General features: G+C 41.2%; 2 protein-coding genes across 9 annotated transcripts in view; one reads left to right on the top strand and one right to left on the bottom strand.

The window, feature by feature from the left end:
* Positions 1–668: 668 nt before the first annotated feature.
* On the bottom strand, positions 669–7,819 carry ANAPC13 (anaphase promoting complex subunit 13). Of its 2 annotated transcripts, none has more exons than XM_027583694.1 (3): positions 7,687–7,819; positions 5,006–5,131; positions 669–851 (listed from the first exon to the last, which is right to left on the bottom strand). In XM_027583694.1, the coding sequence occupies exons 2-3, from the start codon at positions 5,102–5,104 to the stop codon at positions 726–728; spliced, it is 225 nt and encodes a 74-aa protein (XP_027439495.1). In that variant the 5' UTR covers positions 5,105–5,131; positions 7,687–7,819; the 3' UTR covers positions 669–725. The 2 variants fall into 2 exon arrangements, with proteins under 2 accessions (XP_027439495.1, XP_027439496.1); XM_027583695.1 differs by lacking the exon at positions 7,687–7,819 and adding an exon at positions 5,480–5,499.
* The window catches only part of CEP63 (centrosomal protein 63), a 63,794-nt gene continuing 50,925 nt past the window's right edge, over positions 7,481–20,349 (top strand). For 2 of the 7 annotated variants that reach the window (XM_027583686.2, XM_027583688.2), the window contains exons 1-3: positions 7,932–8,221; positions 16,711–16,779; positions 17,722–17,899. In XM_027583686.2, coding sequence (XP_027439487.1) covers positions 8,061–8,221; positions 16,711–16,779; positions 17,722–17,899 — 408 coding nt within the window. In that variant the 5' untranslated portion in view covers positions 7,932–8,060. The other 5 variants (XM_027583689.2, XM_027583687.2, XM_027583691.2 and 2 more) reach the window with 5 other exon arrangements.

Raw genomic sequence — 20,349 nt, forward strand, 5'->3', positions numbered from 1 at the left:
TATGAGTTCTTATATAAATGTGTAACTGCACACGGGCTTCATGGTGTTTCTGTTGTATCTGAAAGGACTGTGAAGACACGAAATCTTGTTACTGGATAAAACTAGTGGTCCAGCCAGCCAAGGGTCTTTTCCAGTGGCACCTTATTAACTTGTAGAGAGCAGAAGTACCTGCCAGATAACCTTTAATCTGCCAATTTATTTTGAAATAAATTTTGAAAATGCCACAGGGGATTTTAGGAATCCCAGCCATCAGTGAGTGGGTTACCCAGACATCCATCCTACCCGCAGGTGCTATACACTGCGGCTCAGAGGGAGGCATGTGAGAAGTTAACGCTCTCCTTACACCTGGCTTCCCTGTCTTTGCCCATCCCCTCATGTCTTCAGTCACCTATGTCACGGGACACAGGTAAGTAGGTGGGATGGTTAAACTCTGACAGTAAAGCAAAGTCAGAGTGAAAGGCAAATGCTGTACCAGTCACATTCAAACACAAGCTAGTGAATGAAGAACTTTTGGTTCAAAGGGCCAAATACTCAGCATTCCTGAGAAATCTCAATCAAGTCCTCATTCTGGTATTTCCACATTGCATTCTGCTGTCACAAAAACTAGGTGGGTGTACATTTATGAGTGTAGATGTACCACTTCAAGATCTGAATGAGGAGATGAAAGAAAACATTTTGTATCTATATATTTTTCAAAAATCTGTCCATGAAGAAGGAGCCAGGTATTAGTTTCCTATAGGGGGAACATTCTCATGGAGATACTGTAAGGCCAAGTCGGTCCACTTCATTTCTTGTTCTTTAACAGATTCTGTGGTGCCACCGTTGTCCTGTTCAGGTTCAGGAAGCTCATTCTGCAAAGGTACAATGGACATTCAGAATGCTGGTATACTCTGCATTAACAAACCCCTTAAAACTCAAGAGCACTTAGAATTCAAACCTGTGAGTTCTTAGAAACAGGCAGCATAAGTGAATCGTAAAGAAAGAACTGGGATAAAAAGATCGACCCTTTGTCTCCTCTCTGGCAATGAGAGGAAAAAGTAGCCATCACCTCACAGGACGGCTATGAAACTAAATGAGGTAATTGAGATCAAGTGCTCACCACTGTGGGTGGCCATCTGATGCTCAAGGAATAGCTGCTCTTATTCCTAGAGGCTCGGATCACCGAAAAGACCCAATACTGAGTCCTTTTTTGGGAGGCTGCTTTAATTGAATAGCACATTTGCTGGAATATTCCTTAAGCACAAGAAATGTATTAAAAAAAAAAACTATCCTGTACCCAGCATGCCTGTATTCTTATGGAGGTGAGTGGAGAGCACTCCCCTAGTGGAGCACAGCGACATAAACCCCGGTAAATGACCTGTCCCTCCCTGCCAGTAACTCTCTTAGAACAGTAAGCCGTGGCCTCGCTTAGTGTGGAATCTGACGTATAGTGTTTTCTTCAGCTTGAGATTTAATTTCCATAAAACATTGTGTGAGTTTAAGGTATACAACATGATGATCTGACATATATACTATGAGATGATTATCACAATAAGGCTAGTTACACATACATCACCTCATTATAGTTAACTATGTTTTTATGTGTGTGGAAACTACCAAAAACTTTTGGCAGTTTCCTTATATTTTAAATTTAAATTTATTAGTACCAGGATTCTGCTTTGTCCCAGAGTTTACTGACACCAATATATTGCTTTTCAATTATTTGAATTTATACTTTTTTGGGGGGCAGCAAACTGTTACTCAGTATTGAGATTTTCAATTTCCCACTGATTCCAATTTGCAGTATATGAATGTTTTTCTCCTTCAAAATTATGCTCAGTATATACAAAATGATTTACGGTATGTACAAATGTATCTGAACCGCACACGTTGTTTTTTAAACATAATACTGAGATTCAAACATATTTGTACAAATTGCAAAAACCTATCATTTACTGTAAAGCAATCATACATTCAAACTTAAAAGAGAAAGTTTGGTTCCAATAATTATTTATAGCTCACAAAGCACAAAAAAGTCTTTGGTTAGTGAATTATTTGATTGACAGACAAGCAACTTAATTTCATCTTATCTGTGGTATATGTTCTTTTTTTTTTGAAATTTTATTTATTTTGAGAGAGAGAGAGAGAGAGTCTGTCTGTGTGTGTGTGCACCCAAGCAGACTCTGAGCGCACTGAGCCTGGAGCCCAATGCCGGACTCAATCCCAGGACCCCAAGATCATAACCTGAGCTAAAACCAAGGGTTGGACACTCAACCAACTGAGCCACCCAGGTGCCCCTCTGTGGTGTATGTTCTAAAATAGTATTTTTTCGGGCGCCTGGGTGGCTCAGTTGGTTAAGCGACTGCCTTCGGCTCAGGTCATGATGCTGGAGTCCCAGAATCGAGTCCCACATCGGGCTCCCTGCTCAGCAGGGAGTCTGCTTCTCCCTCTGACCCTCTTCCCTCTCGTGCTATCTCTCATTCTCTATCAAATAAATAAAATCTTTAAAAAAAAAATAAAATAAAATAGTATTTTTTCATTTGGTCACTACGGTCTCTTACACCGAATGCCAAGATGAAAAAATGTGTATGTGCTTGGAAACCAACACAAAGTATCATAAGGTATCATAAACACAACCGTCAATTATGGTTTACTACAAATTGGCCTCATTTGTTGGCAGTTACCCCCATGAAAAGGCAGAGTCGTTATTTCCCCAATTTCAGACTGGGACTGACTGAGTGACTTGCTTTGGCTAGCAGAGAGCAGCCGCAGCGTCCATGGGCCCATTCTCGGCTAAGCTCCATGAAGCCTCAGAGTCCCTCTCCTGCTGCTCTTGGAACCCTGAGATGGCCATGTGCAGTCTAGGCTAGTCTGCTGGGTAATGAGGCTTTGACCTCGCCACCTCATCATCCCAGCTGACCTGCTTACCTACCAGACATGTGAAAAGTCTCCCCATCCCCCAGCTTCCAGCTGGCCTGCTGACTGCCTGCAGAACACCAGCCAGTCTGGCAGGGATCAACCGAACTGGCAAAGACTGGAAGACCCTCTCAGCTGAGACACAAAATCATGAGATAAACAGCTGTTGTTTTAAGTCACTCTGGGGAGATTTGTAGGCAGCAACAAAAGCTAACCAGTGCACATTCTCTGAGAGTCATGAGACACAGGAAAAGACAGAATAACAAGAAGGCCAGGCTACAGCCTGGATGTTAGCATGGAAACTTCCTTCTCCCTCAACCCCTTCCACAGCAGTGGTCCCCAGATCCTGCCATAAGCCTGTCCAGAATCCAGCAGTTCCCCTCCACTGGCGTGCCTTTGTTCAGGCCCGCCTCCCTGCCTACACTATTGTGATCACTTCCTCACTGGTCCTTCTGCCCTGTCACTCGCCCCTTTCTCTATGGCACACATTCCCTAACAATTCCCTTCGGAACTGACGTTCTAAAACTCAAATCTGAGTGTGGCAGATTTCTATTTTGAAGACCACACATTCCTGGTTATTCTCAGAATGAAGTCTAAGTATGGCATTGTACACTCCTCTCAAAATCTGGTCCAAGCCCATCTTTTCTGCCTACCTTAGATGACAAATATAGTCTCTGTCCACACTGAATGTCTCACCATCTCCCAAAGCCTTTCAAAACTCTGAGCCTGTGCACATCTGTCCCCTCTGCTGGGAGTGCCCTTGTCTACCCCCACTAAATTTCTGGCCCTCCCTTATGATCAGCTTAAATATTACATTCTGAAGCCTTTCCTGATGCTCAACAGGCATCAGCCACCTCCTATCCTATGTTGCTATTCACAACCTGGCTTGTAACATTTATTATTGTAATTACTTATTTCTATGTGTTGCCTCTTTAGATCCCCAGGGGCAGGAACTGTAGCTTATGCTCACATAGTCTTATGGCACACAGTAGGCTTCAAAGAAATGCCTGTCAAGTGAAAAAACAAACAAAAGTTTACAAGACAGGATCTGGAGCCTTCACACAGACCTAAGTGTGAAGTCCAACTTATCAGCCACCCGGCTTTGCACAAGTTCCCCTCTCTGATCCTATTCCCTTCTGTAAAATGGAGATAACACCACTGCCCTTGCAAGGGTGTTTCAACGGTTAGAGAGAACGTATGTCAAATTTCCACCTCAGTCCACGGCATAAAACTGGTATTGAGTAAGTGGCAGCTACAATTCTCACTGTGCACTCCCTTTTGACTATTTTTCTAAACTTGAAATAAGCTGTGACTTATTATCTGATATGTGTATTATTCACTGAGCATAATATCATCTCTTAGTCTTAAACGAAAATATGGGTGAGCAGAATTTTATTTCTCAGGAAGCAGCAGCAGTCTACTTGGAAGCTGCATTTTATTAACAGCTCTTCTCAGGGCACTTGGCAGGTTCTGAAGAAAAGCAGTCCCTGGAGTCTCTTCTTGTTTTTTGTTAGGCCTCTATGACATAAATAGGATTTAAAAAGCATTTATTAATGCAAAACTTTTAGATCATTTATTACAGGAGGTTCAAAAAACTCCCTGCAGGAGAGTTCTCTAGTGGTCGGGAAAGAAAAGAGGGACCCCTTTGGTCTAAATGCAAGAGAAAAGCCAGGTGTCTTCCAAACATTTTCCAGGGAAACTAGGATAGGTGTGTGTTTCAAAAATATGTCTCTAAAAATAGCAAATGATCAACCATAGGTAGACAAGTAAGAAATATAGTGTAAATGCCATTGCTTCTCGTTCCTCTCCCATCTTTTGTACATTGGACTCTCATCATCTGGTTTACTAGCTTTGGTGTGGCAGACAGAACATGGTTCAGAAGTCTTGAGTCCAGTCCTGGCATGATCCCTAACTGAGCTCATCATATCAGCTCTCTGAACCACAGTTCTCTTCAAATAAAAAGTCAAACTATCCAGTGTCTTCTACAGTTAGAGAACTCCACAGCTTTGATTTCTTTGCCCTACTAGTTTGTCCATTGACATCCAACTTCTACTAGGGCTCACCAGATCATACCTTTAACCCACCATCCTTGGCACAAATTATAGTTTACCAGTGGTATTGCAACATCCTCATACGGCAGCTTGTCTTCTCGCCAAGCATCGTCAATCAAGTCCAAGATCCTTCCATCTCTCTGTACCTCACTGTCCATTTTCCTGCAGCTTTGATCTTGTCAGACCTGTAAGCCAAAGAGGTTATTTCTTAAGCATGAAGACTGAGGAGGTGATGTAATCTAGCATTAGGACTCCCCAGGCTTTTTAGCCTGCATGTATCTTTTGGTATAACATCACCCTGGGAAATGGGAAAGACTCATCTTCTCATCTGGGTCAGGTGACAATCTATTTCTAAGATCACAGTCTCTCCCTCCTGCCCATCCCCTCCCCCCCATGGATGTTTTATAGCACATATAGGACAGACAGCAGATATAGCCTACTGACACACCAGTGTCACAGTGTGACAGAGGCCTTGTGTACAAGGCCACAGTGTATCTAGAATATAGCTTCTCTCTCCTAATTTGCATACTCACCTTTCCCTGCTCAGGATGCCTTTGATGAATCCCTGATTAATAACCAAGTCTCCTCTCTGTCCCCTTTAGCCTTTTGCTGCACTACTTTTTACAAAAGTCTCTACCTGACTTGGCTTTAGTATTAGCATTCTTAGGCACAGGAGCTAAATGAACGTACTAAGATACTGAACTGGGCTATGCAAAGTGACCAACTACAGAGCTGACAGAAATCCTCAGCTGAATTTGTAAAGGAAACTGCCTTTCTTAAAATAGTGCCCAACCCGAGTTCTGAAAGGGGCACCTCCAGGTGAACAACAGTAGCAGGACTCCTTGCTGCTCATTTCTGCTTCCCTTTGGGGTTCCTTCCTCTGATTTTTAATGCCGTACTCCCTTCAATGCCTGGACCAAGTGGTCAAGATGTTACTTAGCCCTTGGCCATGACTGACACTCCATTTTTTCTCCTCAACAGCTGCAGCCAGCATGGAGGGTACCTCTGGATTTCCTGTTTCCTAGTTTGGCCTCTGCTGCTTCATCATGGGTTATCACTCTACTGTGTTCCCTGCCACAAAGCAGCCATGCCAATGGCCTGGAAGCCAATGGCACCAAAGGCACTCCCAGTCACTCCTAGTTTCTGAAGCTATGAACATTCATACAAGGAACAATCTTTAGGGGTGGACTCCAACTCCTTCATACAGACCCATGCTTGGCCCCAGTAGTATGACTACATCATAGCCCTAATGCCTGGGTAATAATTATACAGGTTGGGGTGGGATAAAAGTTTTTACCCCCATAGTAAAGAGCCAGGCAAAACTGAAGCAGAAAGTGCCCAGCTATTTTGGCCACCAGTGAAAACAGCTGAAGCCTTGATGTTTCACTCAAAAATTAATTCAGTACTACCCAGTGGATAACTCAAAACAAGTATAAGGACGTTGTCTTTAGGAAACGTACACACAGCTCCAGTTATATTTTTGGAATCCCTCTCCTACAAGAACCCTTTTTCCTGCTGCCACTCCTTTGTCCCTGCTGCTCTGTCCCCTGGGATACCCTCCTCATTTTACCAGCTGATCAGAACTAGCTAATTTTCCCAGTCACACAGATTCCTCTGTTCTGTAGTTTCTTCAAATCACTCCAGCTTCTGTAAGCATTCTGCCCTTGAACGTTTCCTTCCTGTCTTTATGATCCACCTAAAAAGTTAGGCAGTCTCTGTAACAGATTGCTCAGGTATCCGTGTCTACAATTATTATGCGTAAATTTTGCAGACTCTTTCCCAAAGATGGGCTTTTGGAGCACATCGTTCCCAAATTTGGCCTCAATCTTTTTTCATTGTCCCTCTTCCAAACACCACTAACCCTGCCATACTTTCCAGCCTTTGCCCTTAAAAGCCCCCTTTTCCGCCTCACTACCGCCTGTTTTCCTTCCAAACTCAACACTGGTGTCAGCTCATCTGGTCAACATCTTATTTCCAGAGTCAGGCGCTAAGGTGCCTTCACTCTTCAGGGGCTGGAAGCGTGGAAAGCATCAAGACAGGCAACGTCCAGGACACGGCCACTGTCCCAAGCACTTGCCACACTCGACAGAATGAAACACTACCACCTTCCTGAGCAAACTTTTCTTACACAGTAACAGTTTCGATGCCCAGAACGCTCTTTACAATTCCTTTGTTTCCAGCTAACCTCCAGTCTAAAAAACTTGGTTCCCCGGTCGTCTCCCGCTGACAGTGTGCTCCTAGACCCAGGGGGAGCTCGGTACCCATCCTTCCTGGGGTCACTTAGTTTCCTGGGCGCAGCGAATGGTCCCAAATGGGAGCTTGTCACACAGCCCATTACATGGTTTTCCCAGACCCGCGGTGTGTGTGGTGTTCCCCGGAGCAGCGGCACGTCTCATCCCATTCCTGTGCTTTGCAGTTCTGCAAACCTGTAGTTACGTGAACTAAATGGGACGGCCGCCTCCCTCGCTAAGATTGACCCTCGCAGGCCACCACCATCCGTACACAGGCGTGGGACCACCCCAGTCCCGGCTTCCGGCTGGATATACCAAATGTGGACGCGGGGGAGGTCCAGAACCGCCACGCAAGTGCCTTTCCACCCTTCACGGCGTGCGGAAAGTGACTGTGAAGATGAAGTGAAGACATCGGCCTCCACTGAGGGGAGCTGGGAAAGGGAGACGCTGAGGAACCAACGCGTCCCCGTCCCTCCAAAACCAAGACTAGGGGCGCGGGAAAGCCTTACCCGCGCCGGACCCAGGGCCTGCACCCGCTTCCACAAGGCTCCCTCTCCGCATCACGTGACTGCGCGCCATTCTCACCGATCCCCGGATGTGGGTAAGCCCATTTGCTTGCGCGGAGGGGCGGTCTAGGAGGACGCCACTTCAATGAAAAGTGAGGGGGCAGTGGGCGGAACGAACGTGGCGACGACGGAGGCTGGACGTCGGGTCGGCGGAGACGCGCGTGCGCGCCCCCGCCGGAGGTAACGGCGGGAAGGCTCGGGGACGCGCCCGCGGCGGCCCAGTAACCGCATGGGCGCCCGGTGGACGGGCGAGGGGCGGCCGTGTCTTGGTCCGGAGGCAGCCCTGGCTGCGGTGGCGCCGCGGGCTGCGCGGCCGTATGGCCCGGGGCCGGCTTCCGCCGCAGCCCGCTGGCCACCATGCCCGCCCTCGCCGGCCCGGGTCAGCTGCGGCGCCCCGCCCGTCGGCCTTCCCGCGTACGCCCTGCGGACCCGCGAAGGCGGATATGGCCTTGCCCGGCGCGCTGTCCGGGCCAGCCAGGTGGTCAGCCCCTCCCCAGAGGCCGGGCCGGCGGGGGGGCGGCGGGGGGTGCGAGCAGCTGCCGCCGAGTCCTCGTCTTTCGCGGCGGAGCCAGCTGCGGGCCGCTCTTCCTTTGCAGAGGAGGGACCCCCGGCACAGCCCTCCCGCCTAGGCTGCCATATCTGGTTAGCTTCCCAGCGTTGTTGTGACTTAGGCCATTGAAGGCACGTGATGCCAGTTCACTTATGGGGGGAATTTAGCAATTCTTAAAAAGTGAGTTAATGTTAGTACAAGAAGTACCGAAATGTGGCAGAAGTCGTGAAGGACTGAAGAAGTTGGGAAACCCCGAGCTTACGGATTGCTCCATACAAATCAGGGGTGGGAGATAAATGATAGACTGAGGGTTTAAAAGGGACAGTTCCTTAGGAGCACTTTAATCGTGAAGATATTTGAGGACAGTAAATCTAGGCCCAATGTTTATCTTACGTTCCTTACAACATCAGAGTAAAAACGAATCTGCAGTCAGTGATTATTTAGAGTACCCTTATTAGCAGGAAGTAGTTTTCATTGAGCCTTACATCCGCTTCCTTAAATTATTTCATTCCCTTAATAAAGCAGTATTGTAGGGTAGATACACTGCTGTTACAGAGTTCCCCACATACTTGCATTCCATTTTATTTTATAGATGTGAAGACGAAGTCATAATAAGGATCATCAACTACATGTTACTTTCAAATACTTAATCATTGCTGTAGCTTAATGATACAATAAAGGGTATGTATTTTCTTAGTTGAAATGCAGTGCGGCCTTTAGATTTGTACAACTTCTTGACCATCGACTATATCACTGTCAGTGATCAGTACAGTAAAAATGAAATTAAAACAGGTTAGAGATTCCTAAACATTTAGACAGTCACACTGCCCTTAAAAATGTATGTAGATTCAGGTTTTAAAAATTATTTCTAATAAATGCGTATGTTAATTGTACTGTGCCATTTTACTCCCCGTTAGAAGATAGAAGACCTTTGCTTTGTCCTTCCCTTTCTCATTTATGTAGTAGTGGTAGCCAGCTGTGACAGCATCAGTAATCCACTTATCTAATCTTCTGAGCCACCCAGGCGCCCCCAGAGTTACCTACTTAAAAAAAAAGTCACAACTTGATTTGAAATTCATCTGAAGCCAACATGAACAGCGGTTGCAGGGATTGAATTTGTTGTTTTTTTTTTTTTTTCCCCTCTCTGAAAGCTAAATTTGCTTTTTCGGTTTTACAAAGCTGCGTTTCTGTCATCACACCTAGGAAAATTTATAAAAATTACATGTCAGTATTCACTCTGGGTTCAGATTTCCCCAACTGTCCCTTAAATGACTTTTTACAGTTAGCTCGTTTAGATCAAAATCCCATAGAGATCCACATGTTGTATTTGGTTGATACATTGTTTAAATCTTTTTTAATAGAGCAGTTCCCTTGTGTCCCTTTTCCCACTCCGTATTCTAGGTTTAGCTGATTGCATCTGCATGACATACTTTTAACATGTACATCTTTTCCCTTTAAACCTGTGGTTAGATCTAGAATTGCACTGTGCGCTAGAGTAGCCACCAGCCAGCTCTGGCTATTTAAATGAATTAAAATGAAATAAAACTAAAAATTCAGTTCCCTAGTTTCATTAGCCACATTTCAATTGCTCAATAGTCACAGGTGCCTGGTGGCTACCCTCTAAATGGTGCAGACATAAAATATTTCAATAATTGCAGAAAGTTATGTTGAGTAGCGCTGATCTAGAAGATCGGATTTAACCTTAATTTTTTTTTTTGTGGGGGTCAATAAGATTTCCTAGGTAGTGCGTAGATAATCTATTGCATTAATTATCAGAGAGGTATGAAATGTCTTGAGTTGTCTCTCTTGTGTTAAGATTGAGCAGCGTAATGGGTTCAGATATTGTTAGCCCAATCCATCCATCCTGAAATTCCCCATGAGCTTTTTCACTTAATGGTGAAATCTTTTTATGGATTTAGATCGCCCATATTCATTATTGCATTAGGGGTTGCAGAACGGTGATTTTCCAATCGTGTCATTCCTTCAGTATTTATTAGCTGGAAATCTTTTATGAAGAACTCTACTCTGCCAGCTATTTGACTGCCATCAGCTATTTTAAATATAGTTTGTACGGGAAAGGCAAGAAAAATGCTTAATTCTTTCCCTCTGTTTTCAGACTACAGTAATGAGGTGGTGGGGGGCCTAGCAACCTCCAAAGGTAACCATGAGGGTTTCTGCCTTTTTTTTTTTTTAATCATCGTGGACTTGAATATATTTAAACTTCAACTTATTGCAGTCTTTTTTTTTTTTTAAATACTCAAATTGCCCTTCCTTTGGTCAGTGGCATCCCCTTTAAGTTGGCTCCTGTCCATTTTGATATGACCAGTAGTCTTTGATAATCAATTTCCCTATTTTCTGGTAAAACATGTTCCTCCCTCATTTATCCATTAATAGCCACCAAAAAGCCCTGGTTCCTTTTGGTGGGAGATGGTATTTACAGACCACAGTCTGGGTGCTAGAGGTGCTTATAGTGCCAGGTTGGTCAATGGTTTTAGGGTTTACAGTGGCCAGAGTTAGGAAATATATATATTTTTAAACAAATATACAGAATTCAAACTGATAGTTACATTTTAATTTAATTTTTTGTATTTGTTTTTATATTTGGGTCTTTTTGTCTTGCTGAAAATCTTGGAACCTAATGTCATTAACATAATTACTTTTTTTAATCCTATATTATATATATTAATTTCAAATTAATTATACCAATTTTGTTATTAACAATATGATTCCTGAATAGTGTTTAGGATTTCTTTGCAGTTCTCTTTTTATCTTTAGTTATATCCTACTTGGGATATGTACAGTAGAATTATTGCATTTTAAAGGCATGTGAAACATTTTGTTATATGTTTAGTTTTCTGCCTTGATATCTAATTGATAGTTGATCTGTTTCATTTTGTTTCCAATTTTTTCATACTGCTTTTTTTTCCCATTTGGATTTGTTTTATTATATGTAAAACATTACCATAAAACTACAGATATCCAGACAAGTTTAGTGTTCATTCCTCTTTTCTCCACCATAGTTCCCTTTCTTTTTTTAAAAAATATTCATTTATTTTGAGAGAGAGAGAGTAAGAGAGGATGAGCAGAGGGGAGGGGCAGAAGGAGAAGGAGACTCCCCACTGAGCAGGGAGCCTGTTGTGGGACTCGATCCCAGGACCCTGGGATCATGACCTGAGCCGAAGGCAGATGCTTAACCGACTGAGCCACCTAGGCGCCCCCTAGTTCCCTTCCTTATAGGTATCATATTTACTAGCTTTGGGTTTATCCTTCCATAAAAACAAATGCATCATCTACTTGCTTCTCCCCCCCTAGTAATATGTGCCTTGTAGATCCTCCTTAGAAGAAGTATGTTATCCATTTTTACAGTTTCATAATATTCCACTGGTGGATGAATATTCAACTAGTCCCTGTTGACAGGCCTTTGTGCTGTGTCCTACTGTTGCATATAGTGCTGCACTGTGTGTCCTTGTGCATATGTGATTTTGTATTTTTGCCAGTGTGACTTTGGGATAGCTTCCTAGAAGTGGCATTGTTGGATCAAAGGGTGAAGTCATATTTCTTAGTTGCTAGGGATTGCCAAAATCTCTATAGAAATTGTACCGTTTTCCGTTCCTGCCTACAGTGTATATGAGGGCCCATTTTCCCATAAATATATCTGTCATAAGAGTGTATTGTCAAAGTTTTGAGTTTTGGTTAATCTAAATATAGAAGAAAGGGTAACTTGGTGTATTTTAAATTTGTATTTCTATTCTTGTAAGCAAGATGGAGCATCTTTTCATATGTTTTGTTGTGTGTGTTTTAATTTAATTAATTGAAAGTTTTTATTTTAATTCCAGTTAGTTAACATACAGTGTTTTATTAGTTTCAGGTGTACAATATAGTGATTCAGCAATTCCATACGTTACCCAGTATTCATCGAGACAAGTGCATCCCTTAATCCCCATCACCTATTTCACCCATCCCTCCACCTACCTCCCCTCTGGTAACCATCAGTTTGTTCTCTATAGTTAAGTGTCTGTTTCTTGGTTTGTGTCTCTCTGTCTCTTTTTTCCCTTTGCTCATTTGTTTCTTAAATATATGAGTAAAATCATATGGTATTTGTCTTTCTCTGACTTATTTTACTTAGCATTATACTCATTATACTCTCTAGCTCCATCCTTGTCATTGCAAATGGCAAGATTTCATTCTCTTTTTATGGCTGAGTAATATTCCCTCATATGTATGTATCTGTGGACATATGTATGTATATATTAATCCATTATATCTATATCTATCTCTATATCCATCTCACCTCTTCTTTATCCATTCATCAATCGTTGGACACTTGAGCTGCTTCCATCTCTTGGCTATTGTAAATAATGCTGATCTTCCCATATGTTTAAGGTCATTTGCATTTCTTTTTCTGTGAACTACTTGTTCAGATCTTCTGCCCATTTTTCTATAGATTCCTTTTTTCCCTTCTCAATTTTAATTTTAATTTTATTATTATTATTTTTTTAGGATTTATTTATTTATTTTAGAGAGAGAGCAAGCTGCGGGGAGGAGCAGAGGGCAAGGGAGAGAGAAACTCAAGCAGACTCTGGACTGAGCACAGAGCCAGACACAGGCCATCATGATCTCATGACCCATGAGATCATCATGACCTGAGCTGAAACCAAGAGCTGGGTGCTTAACCAACTGTGCCACTCAGGCACCCCTCCCCCCTCAATTTTTAGAAGCTTTTTATATATTTGGATAAATAACCTTCTCTGATAAAACTTTCAAATACTGTCGTCTTTAGACTTTGCTTATGGCATTTTTCCCATGTAAAAGTGTATTTTTATCTATTCTGGTTTCTCAGTCTTTCTCCTCATTCTTTCTGGATTTTGAGTCCTAGTTTGATCAATGTTTTAAAATTCCACTTTTGTTTTGGAAAATTTCTTTGATACTTTATCTGTGATTTTTTTTTTCCCCTTAAGTTTAAATAGGAACCTTTCTGGGCAATGGTAAATTATTGTTTATTGGAGCAGCCAGTTTATCAGCCATAGTAAATCTGACAGAGCCCTAGATCTTTGTAATCATAGTATGTATGTATATGTATACATATATGTATACATATGTATGTATATATGTAACATAGTAACATAGTATCATTATCCTCCTTTAAATGAGACTTGATGGGTAGGGATATCCCTTCTATTAGTACACATTAATTCATAATTCTATCCAGAGCTTTTATTTTCTTCCTGTGTCCCATTTTGTGAGTAATTTGATCATGGGATTATACTCAGAATATTTTTCCTGATCTGTAAAATAAAGAGGTTAAAGGGGAGACCTTCAGATCCTTCCTAGCTCTTAAATTCCAATATGCTAATGAATTTCAAAGCTTTGCCTATTATTAGATATCCTATCTGGACTCTTTTCCCCCTATGATTTTAAAGTGTGTTTTCCCTGCTTCCCACCCTGTATTCCCTTTAAGCCTCCTATTCTAGATTTCACTGATTTAGAACAGCCTTCATTCCAAAGGAGAGTTATAATAAATAAAAGGAGAATTATAATTAATAACATATTTGTTGATGTCTTGGTTTAACTGCAGAAATGACAGTTGTAGAGCTACACAGTTTTTATGTAATCACATTAGCATTTTATGTTAGTGGCAAGGAGTAGTAGATTATCGAACAGTGAGTAAATTTGCATTTATTATTATGAACAAAGATTATCTAACTTTACATCATTATTACATGGCCCGGGTAAAAGAAGAAAGCAGAATGACATAGTACATAGAGTTAAATGAGGTTCCGTGTGGTTAGGAAGGAATTGGTGATGTAGCTATGAGAAACTCAGAAAAGTCCACAGAAAATCTGAGCCCTTGCTATTTACCTGATTCTAAGGAATGAGAACTGGTGGTGTTTGGCAGCTATTCAAACAGATGGTGAAGGTGTTGGTAAAGAAATACATTACACAACAGTAGGATTATTTTCTACAGAGAATGTTGCTGATCCCCCACCCCCATTTTTTAAAAACAGAGATCTCTTTGTTTTAGTCTTAGACCATTATTTTTAATTCTGAAATGGCAATTTCCCAAGATGTGGACTATTTTCACTGTCGTGTTACTGCCATCTGGTGTCCATGGTGGTGCGTTTGCATTTTTTCCTGTACCCAGACGTTTTGGTTTGGTTTCATTTATTGCCAAGAAGACACTATTAAACCAAAAGAAAATAGGAAGGTATTTTAAGATCTGGAATCCTGTAAAATTTATAAAGATTGCACATTGGTTGGGACTTGGGAGTCACCGCTTAGGTTTGATCCTATGACTATGATGTGTAGTTTACTGTAGTCAACCTATTTAACCCTCCAAGCCTCAGTTTCCTCAAAGTAATAGTGTCTGTCTTTTATGAGTGTTGTGAAGAATGAATTAGACAAGTGTATAGGCGGCAGAACAGTTGCACACTCAGTGACTGTTACCTTCTGTCATAAACATCGCTAATTATAATGTCATCTAGAAAATATATTAATATATTACTAAATGTGTTACAAATTTATATTGCTAAGTATATTAATGTTTAAGAAGGAAATGACCTAAAGAAGTATAATTTTACTGATGATAGTTTTGAATGACTGTAGTGGCACTGTCCTTAGGAATAGCACTTTCTTACAGATTTAATAAATATCCATGTACAGTAGGCAAGAGCATGCTACTTGCAGTGGACATTTAATTGGCTACTAGAATGCCATGAAACCTTGGGGATTATAGTTCATCCTGCTCATTTTACAGATGCAAAAACTGAAGTCCAAGGACACAAAGCTACTTAGTTGCAGAGTAGGACTCTCTCCTGGGTTTTTATCCACATGGCACTGTGTGAACTGGGCCCTGCCTGGCAGGTCCCCAGAGTGGAATAAGACATGGAATCTAGACTGTGCTATAATTGACCATATGATGGTCTGAAAGAAAGTGGATTAGAACATGAAAACCTCTTTAGGTTTTAATTTATTTAATGTTGGTGTAATGTGAAGGGTAAGCCAACTGGAGAAAAAGCCTCTCTGCCATATTTGTGCATAAATAGTTAAATACTCCTGTTAGTAACTTCAGAAATGGATGCAAATAGCATGCAGTAGTTAGTTGTATTTTCCAGTCTTCCATTCTCCTCTGTGTCTCCAGGACACCCTGTCCTCACCTCTGTCACTACATTTATTATACTTGGGGGAACATTTTGGGTTAATTTTTTCTTTCCCATACTGGATTATTAATTCCTTGAAAAGGAGCATGTCTTTCATCACTGTGTATCTGGTGGTTAGTACGACACCGAATTCTCTGTTAAATAAAGGAGTCCCCTTCCAGAGCATTGTAATTTTTACACGAGGCATTAGGACAAAAGGGTAGAACCTCCCACCACAACTTTTCAGAATTACCTAAAGACTAAGTCAGGGCTGAGCCTTTGAAGGCTTAAGGAAGAAACAGTGTCTCAGGAGTGAGAAGTAGTTTGACATTGGTTAACATTTTGTAGAGGTGAGAAGCCACCAACAGGTACTTCTCATTGGCACTTCCGAATTGAAGGGTAATCTTTTACCTCTCCTCCTCACCTTCCTTTCTTTATGATGTGTCTTTCCCTTTCTATGGCATCTGTTCTGTCTCCTTCCCTTCTTTCTCTACCAGATGCTTCTCTGTGACCAGCTTGCACAAAAGGAGAGGGAAAAGGGAGGGGAATTGTGATAAATTCAGCCAAAAACATCTAACATGTACCATACTGAGATGCTACACTAGCTCTCTTGAGCTGCGGAGGTGAATAAAATTAGATTTAGAATAGTAAGGAAAAAAGGTGTGCAAAAACCTCATTCCCAGGGTGGTGTAACTCCTGTGAAAGAACCTGTTAAAGACTAGCAGTGGGGAAGTAGAGGAGGGAGGGCCCATATAGTTGCCTTTGAGGGAAGGGAGAGTGTTCTAGGAAGCTTCACGGGCCTGTCATCTGAAGGGTGTGGGTAAGATCTCCCATGATGGACCAAAGAGTTCAAGCTCAGGGCATTTTATAATGTCTCTTAAAAAAAAAAAAAAAAGAGATCTGCTTTTCCTCTGACATGTGTGACCCCTAATTACTTCCCCTCATTTTGTGAGAGGTTTTGTGTCAGTGTCCCTCTGCTTTTAGCCCTCTTGGTTCACAGGGGTACAACAATGAGGTATGATCTCTATCATGTGGGGAGAGTGTCAGCAGCAATTCAGATCATTAAAAGTTATTTTCTTTTAGCCTGAAGTGTATTTGGTTTGAATATTTCTTGAAGTGATGTTCCTTGACTGCTTCTACAGTCATCCTAAGAAGTGCTGCATTTTCTCATTGTTATTTGTTATTGTATGCTTTCACATTCTTAGGTTTGTAAGTTGGAATGTTAGAACTTATAATGTATTTTCTCCTGACTGATTTTTTTTTTTTTTTTTGCTTTCCCAGTTGCCAAAACAAAGGGGAGTTGGTGATGGAGGCTTTGTTGGAAGGAATACAAAATCGGGGACATGAAGGGTAAGTTAGCTTTTGACCTTAAGCTTCTCACTGAGTTTAAAAAGCATATCCAAGTTATCCTTCTGACCATTTTATGCTTTGGGTATAGAAGCAAAAGTGCTAAGTGGAAGCTCAGCTGATTCATGTCATGTCTGTGGACAGCATCTCTCTTTGGGGTGTTTGCCTCATCTCAGCAATGGCTTGCTGCTTGCTTTCATTCCACTCTCAATTTTCTCTTCAAAAGCAAAAGTAGAAGTTCAGAAGTTTTGTACACTAAGAACAAATGCTTTTATAAAAAAGTATTTAAGCCTTCCTAGCTACAGCTTTCTGTGGCCATTTCTGGAAACCTATTTGAATCCAGTACATCTATATTTACTTCTTTTTCTGCCTCTGAGATATCTGGCATCTCCTGTAACTGTGATGGACCTCTGTCAGTTTACAATAAGGTCCGTTGCAGTAAGTTTCTAATAATAAGGTGGGAAGAAATAGTTGAAATAAATCTGGCTCTTGAAACAGCTCTTAAAATTGTATTGTCATTTTCCCAATACCCTACTCACTTCAAAGGCTTTTTATTTTGGTTAGCTAAAAATGTGAGAAGCTTGCCTGGATTTTTCCTGAGAGCATTCCTAAAACATTACAAAAGAGCTAGTTGTTGGTTGTGGAAGCCTCGCTCACAAGCTGGACTTAAACATCGGTCTTGTGTTTGACCAAATGACTTAGGCTTCAGGCTTGGCTATTAGAGGAAGGCCAAGTATGCAGTGGCATAAGTAATCACCTTAATATGAATGTTAAAGGGAAAAGTGCAGAAATCCTTTTCTTTGTCTCTTAATAATTTCTTTACTGACATCGTTCCACCTCAGCTGTGTTTACATCTGCTATATATATATTTTTTTTTTTTTTCACATCTGCTATATTTTTACATGTGAAAGAGAAAAAGTCATGGGCATATGTTCTTACTTACAGGGGATTTTTGACATCCTGTGAAGCAGAACTACAAGAGCTCATGAAACAGATTGACATAATGGTAGCTCATAAAAAATCTGAATGGGAAGGGCAGACACATGCTCTCGAAACTTGCCTGGACATCCGTGAACGAGAACTTAAGGCCCTTAGGGGTCAGTTGGATATGAAACACAAAGAGGTAAAGCTGTTGATTCACTCCTCTTTTTGATATTTTGACCTTGGCTTTTATATTAAATATGTTTCTTTTTTAAAAAATTCTTTATTTAAATTCAATTTAGTTAACATGTACTGTATTACTAGTTTCAGGGGTAGAATTTAGTGATTCATCAGTTGCATATAACATCCAGTGCTCATTACATCACGTTCCTGCTTTAAAGCCCACCATCCAATTACCCTATCAGCCACTCCCCCTCCCCTCCAGCAACCCTCAGTTTGTTTCCTAGAGTTAAGAGTCTCTCATGGTTTGCCTCCCTCTCAATTTTCATCTTATTTTTGTTCTTCCCTTCCCCTATTTTTATCTGTTTTGTTTCTTAAATTCCGCATATGAGTGAAATCATATGGTATTTGTTTTTCTCCGACTGACTTATTTTGCTTGGCATAATACCCTCTAGTTCCAGCCACATTGTTGTAAATGGCAAGATTTCATTCTTTTTGATGGCTGAGTAATATTCCAGTGTGTGTGTGTGTGTGTGTGTGTGTGTGTGTGTGTGTGTGTGTGTGTACACACATCTTCTTTATCCATTCATCTGTCAGTGGACATCTGGGCTCTTTCCATATTTTGGCTCTTGTGGACGTTGCTGCTCTAAATGTTGGAGTGCATGTGCCCCTTTGAATCACTATGTATCCTTTGGATAAATAGCTACTAGTGCATTTGCTGGGTCATAGGGTAGCTTTATTTTTATTATTTTTTTAAGATTTTTTTAATTTATTTATTGAGAGAGAGATAGAATGGTAGAGAGAGAACATGAGAGGGAAGAAGGTCAGAGGGAGAAGCAGACTCCCCGCTGAGCAGGGAGCCCGATGTGGGACTCGATCCCAGGACTCCAGGATCATGACCTGAGCCGAAGGCAGTTGCTTAACCAACTAAGCCACCCAGGCACCCATGAGTAGCTTTATTTTTAACTTTTTGAGGAACCTCCATACTGTTTTCCAGAGTGGCTACACAGTTTGCATTTCTAAGTATGTTTCTTAAATATTTGTTGAAGGAAGCATTTGTGTGTCAAGTTAGTTTCTGCATTATCTTTTAATTCTCGTGGTTTCTTTTAGGAGAAGAATCCGTTGTGAAAACATTATGAGTGTTTTATATATATTCACATATATATTCATTATAAATGAATATTAATATTTATTTCAAGGATCATATTACCTTCGTCACATACAATACATAACTTCTTTAAGAAAATGTAAAGGGTGTCACACGAACTTTGTCTAGCTGTCATCCTATTACATGCCTGTATTAACATTGACTGAGTTTAGTGTACGTTGTTTTTGGGGGCCTCATTGCATGGCTAGGGTAAAAAAGTTAAGCCCAAAATTCACTAATTTGCCTCTTTGGGTTCTATTTAAAAACAAAATTCAGAAAACCCTTTAAAAATTTTTTATTTGCCCTTGTTGAAAATTAGGGGAAAAGAAAGAAAAGAGAAAAATAAAAATTACTTGCAATCCCACCACCACTAGTTATTGGTGATTTGGGGGAAAAACTTACTAATATGCTGATTGATTTCTCACAGTTTAGCTGGTACAGTGAAAAGAAGAACATGGAATATTGGAAGGGAAGCAGAAAGCAATGCTAAGCCCAAGAATTGCTTCTAAATGTCTGGTATGAATGTCCAAGTGAGGACTGGAAAAGTTGTAGGGAAGCCCTGGTGCCAAGCCCCACTCTGCTGGACTTTCCTACCAGTAGGATCACCACATATTAGTGCCGTTACTTAGCTTACTCGGGAACACTTCTGCGAATATACACACTGACGTTGTGATTCTTTTGATGACACTTAGCAAGAGTGTCATTTTAGAAATGTTTGATGTAACAAGGAAAGAATTAGGCTTGATAAAAAGTGTTTATGCTTGTCAAGGGAATCTCTCAGTGGCTGGCCATTTGTACTTTGGGTCAAAGCAGTACAGAGTAAAATTGGCCATGTCAAATTCAGTTTTCTGTGAATGCCATTTGCTAAAGTGGAATTTATTTTAAAATTTGAGTAGACCTTTAAGAATCTATTTTAAGGGGCACCTGGGTGGCTCAGATAGTTAAGCATCTGCCTTTGGCTCAGGTCATGATCCCAGGGTCCTGAGATCGAGCCCTACATCGGGCTCCTGGCTCAGCAAGGAGCCTGCTTCTGCCTCTCCCCCTGCTCATGCTCTCACTCTATGTATCTCTGTCTCAAATGAATAAATAAAATCTTAAAAAAAAATGTATTTTAAAATTATACCTCATGCTCAGATGTAGAAGGTGGTAAAAAAGTACATGGAATGATAATATTTGATTTTTTAAACATTGTAATTTAGGGAGGGTCAGTGTTCCTTGTCTGGTAAGCTACTGTAGCTACCCCTCTTTATTTTTCCTGGGGCAGAACAAAAGTAGTTTTGTTTAGTAAGTTAAAGTGATTGTGGTTTCCTAGCTTAAGAAAAACA

The sequence above is a fragment of the Zalophus californianus genome, chromosome 1 (assembly GCF_009762305.2).
Source record: "Zalophus californianus isolate mZalCal1 chromosome 1, mZalCal1.pri.v2, whole genome shotgun sequence".
NCBI classification, from domain to species: domain Eukaryota; kingdom Metazoa; phylum Chordata; class Mammalia; order Carnivora; family Otariidae; genus Zalophus; species Zalophus californianus.

Excerpts from the sequence above, each read along its gene's own strand:
- ANAPC13 (XM_027583694.1), bottom strand. The coding sequence starts at position 5,104 with ATGGACAGTGAGGTACAGAGAGATGGAAGGATCTTGGACTTGATTGAC. Across the intron at positions 852-5,005 it reads AGGATGTTGCAATACCACTG|AATGAGCTTCCTGAACCTGA; the intron begins GTAAACTATAAT and ends GTACCTTTGCAG.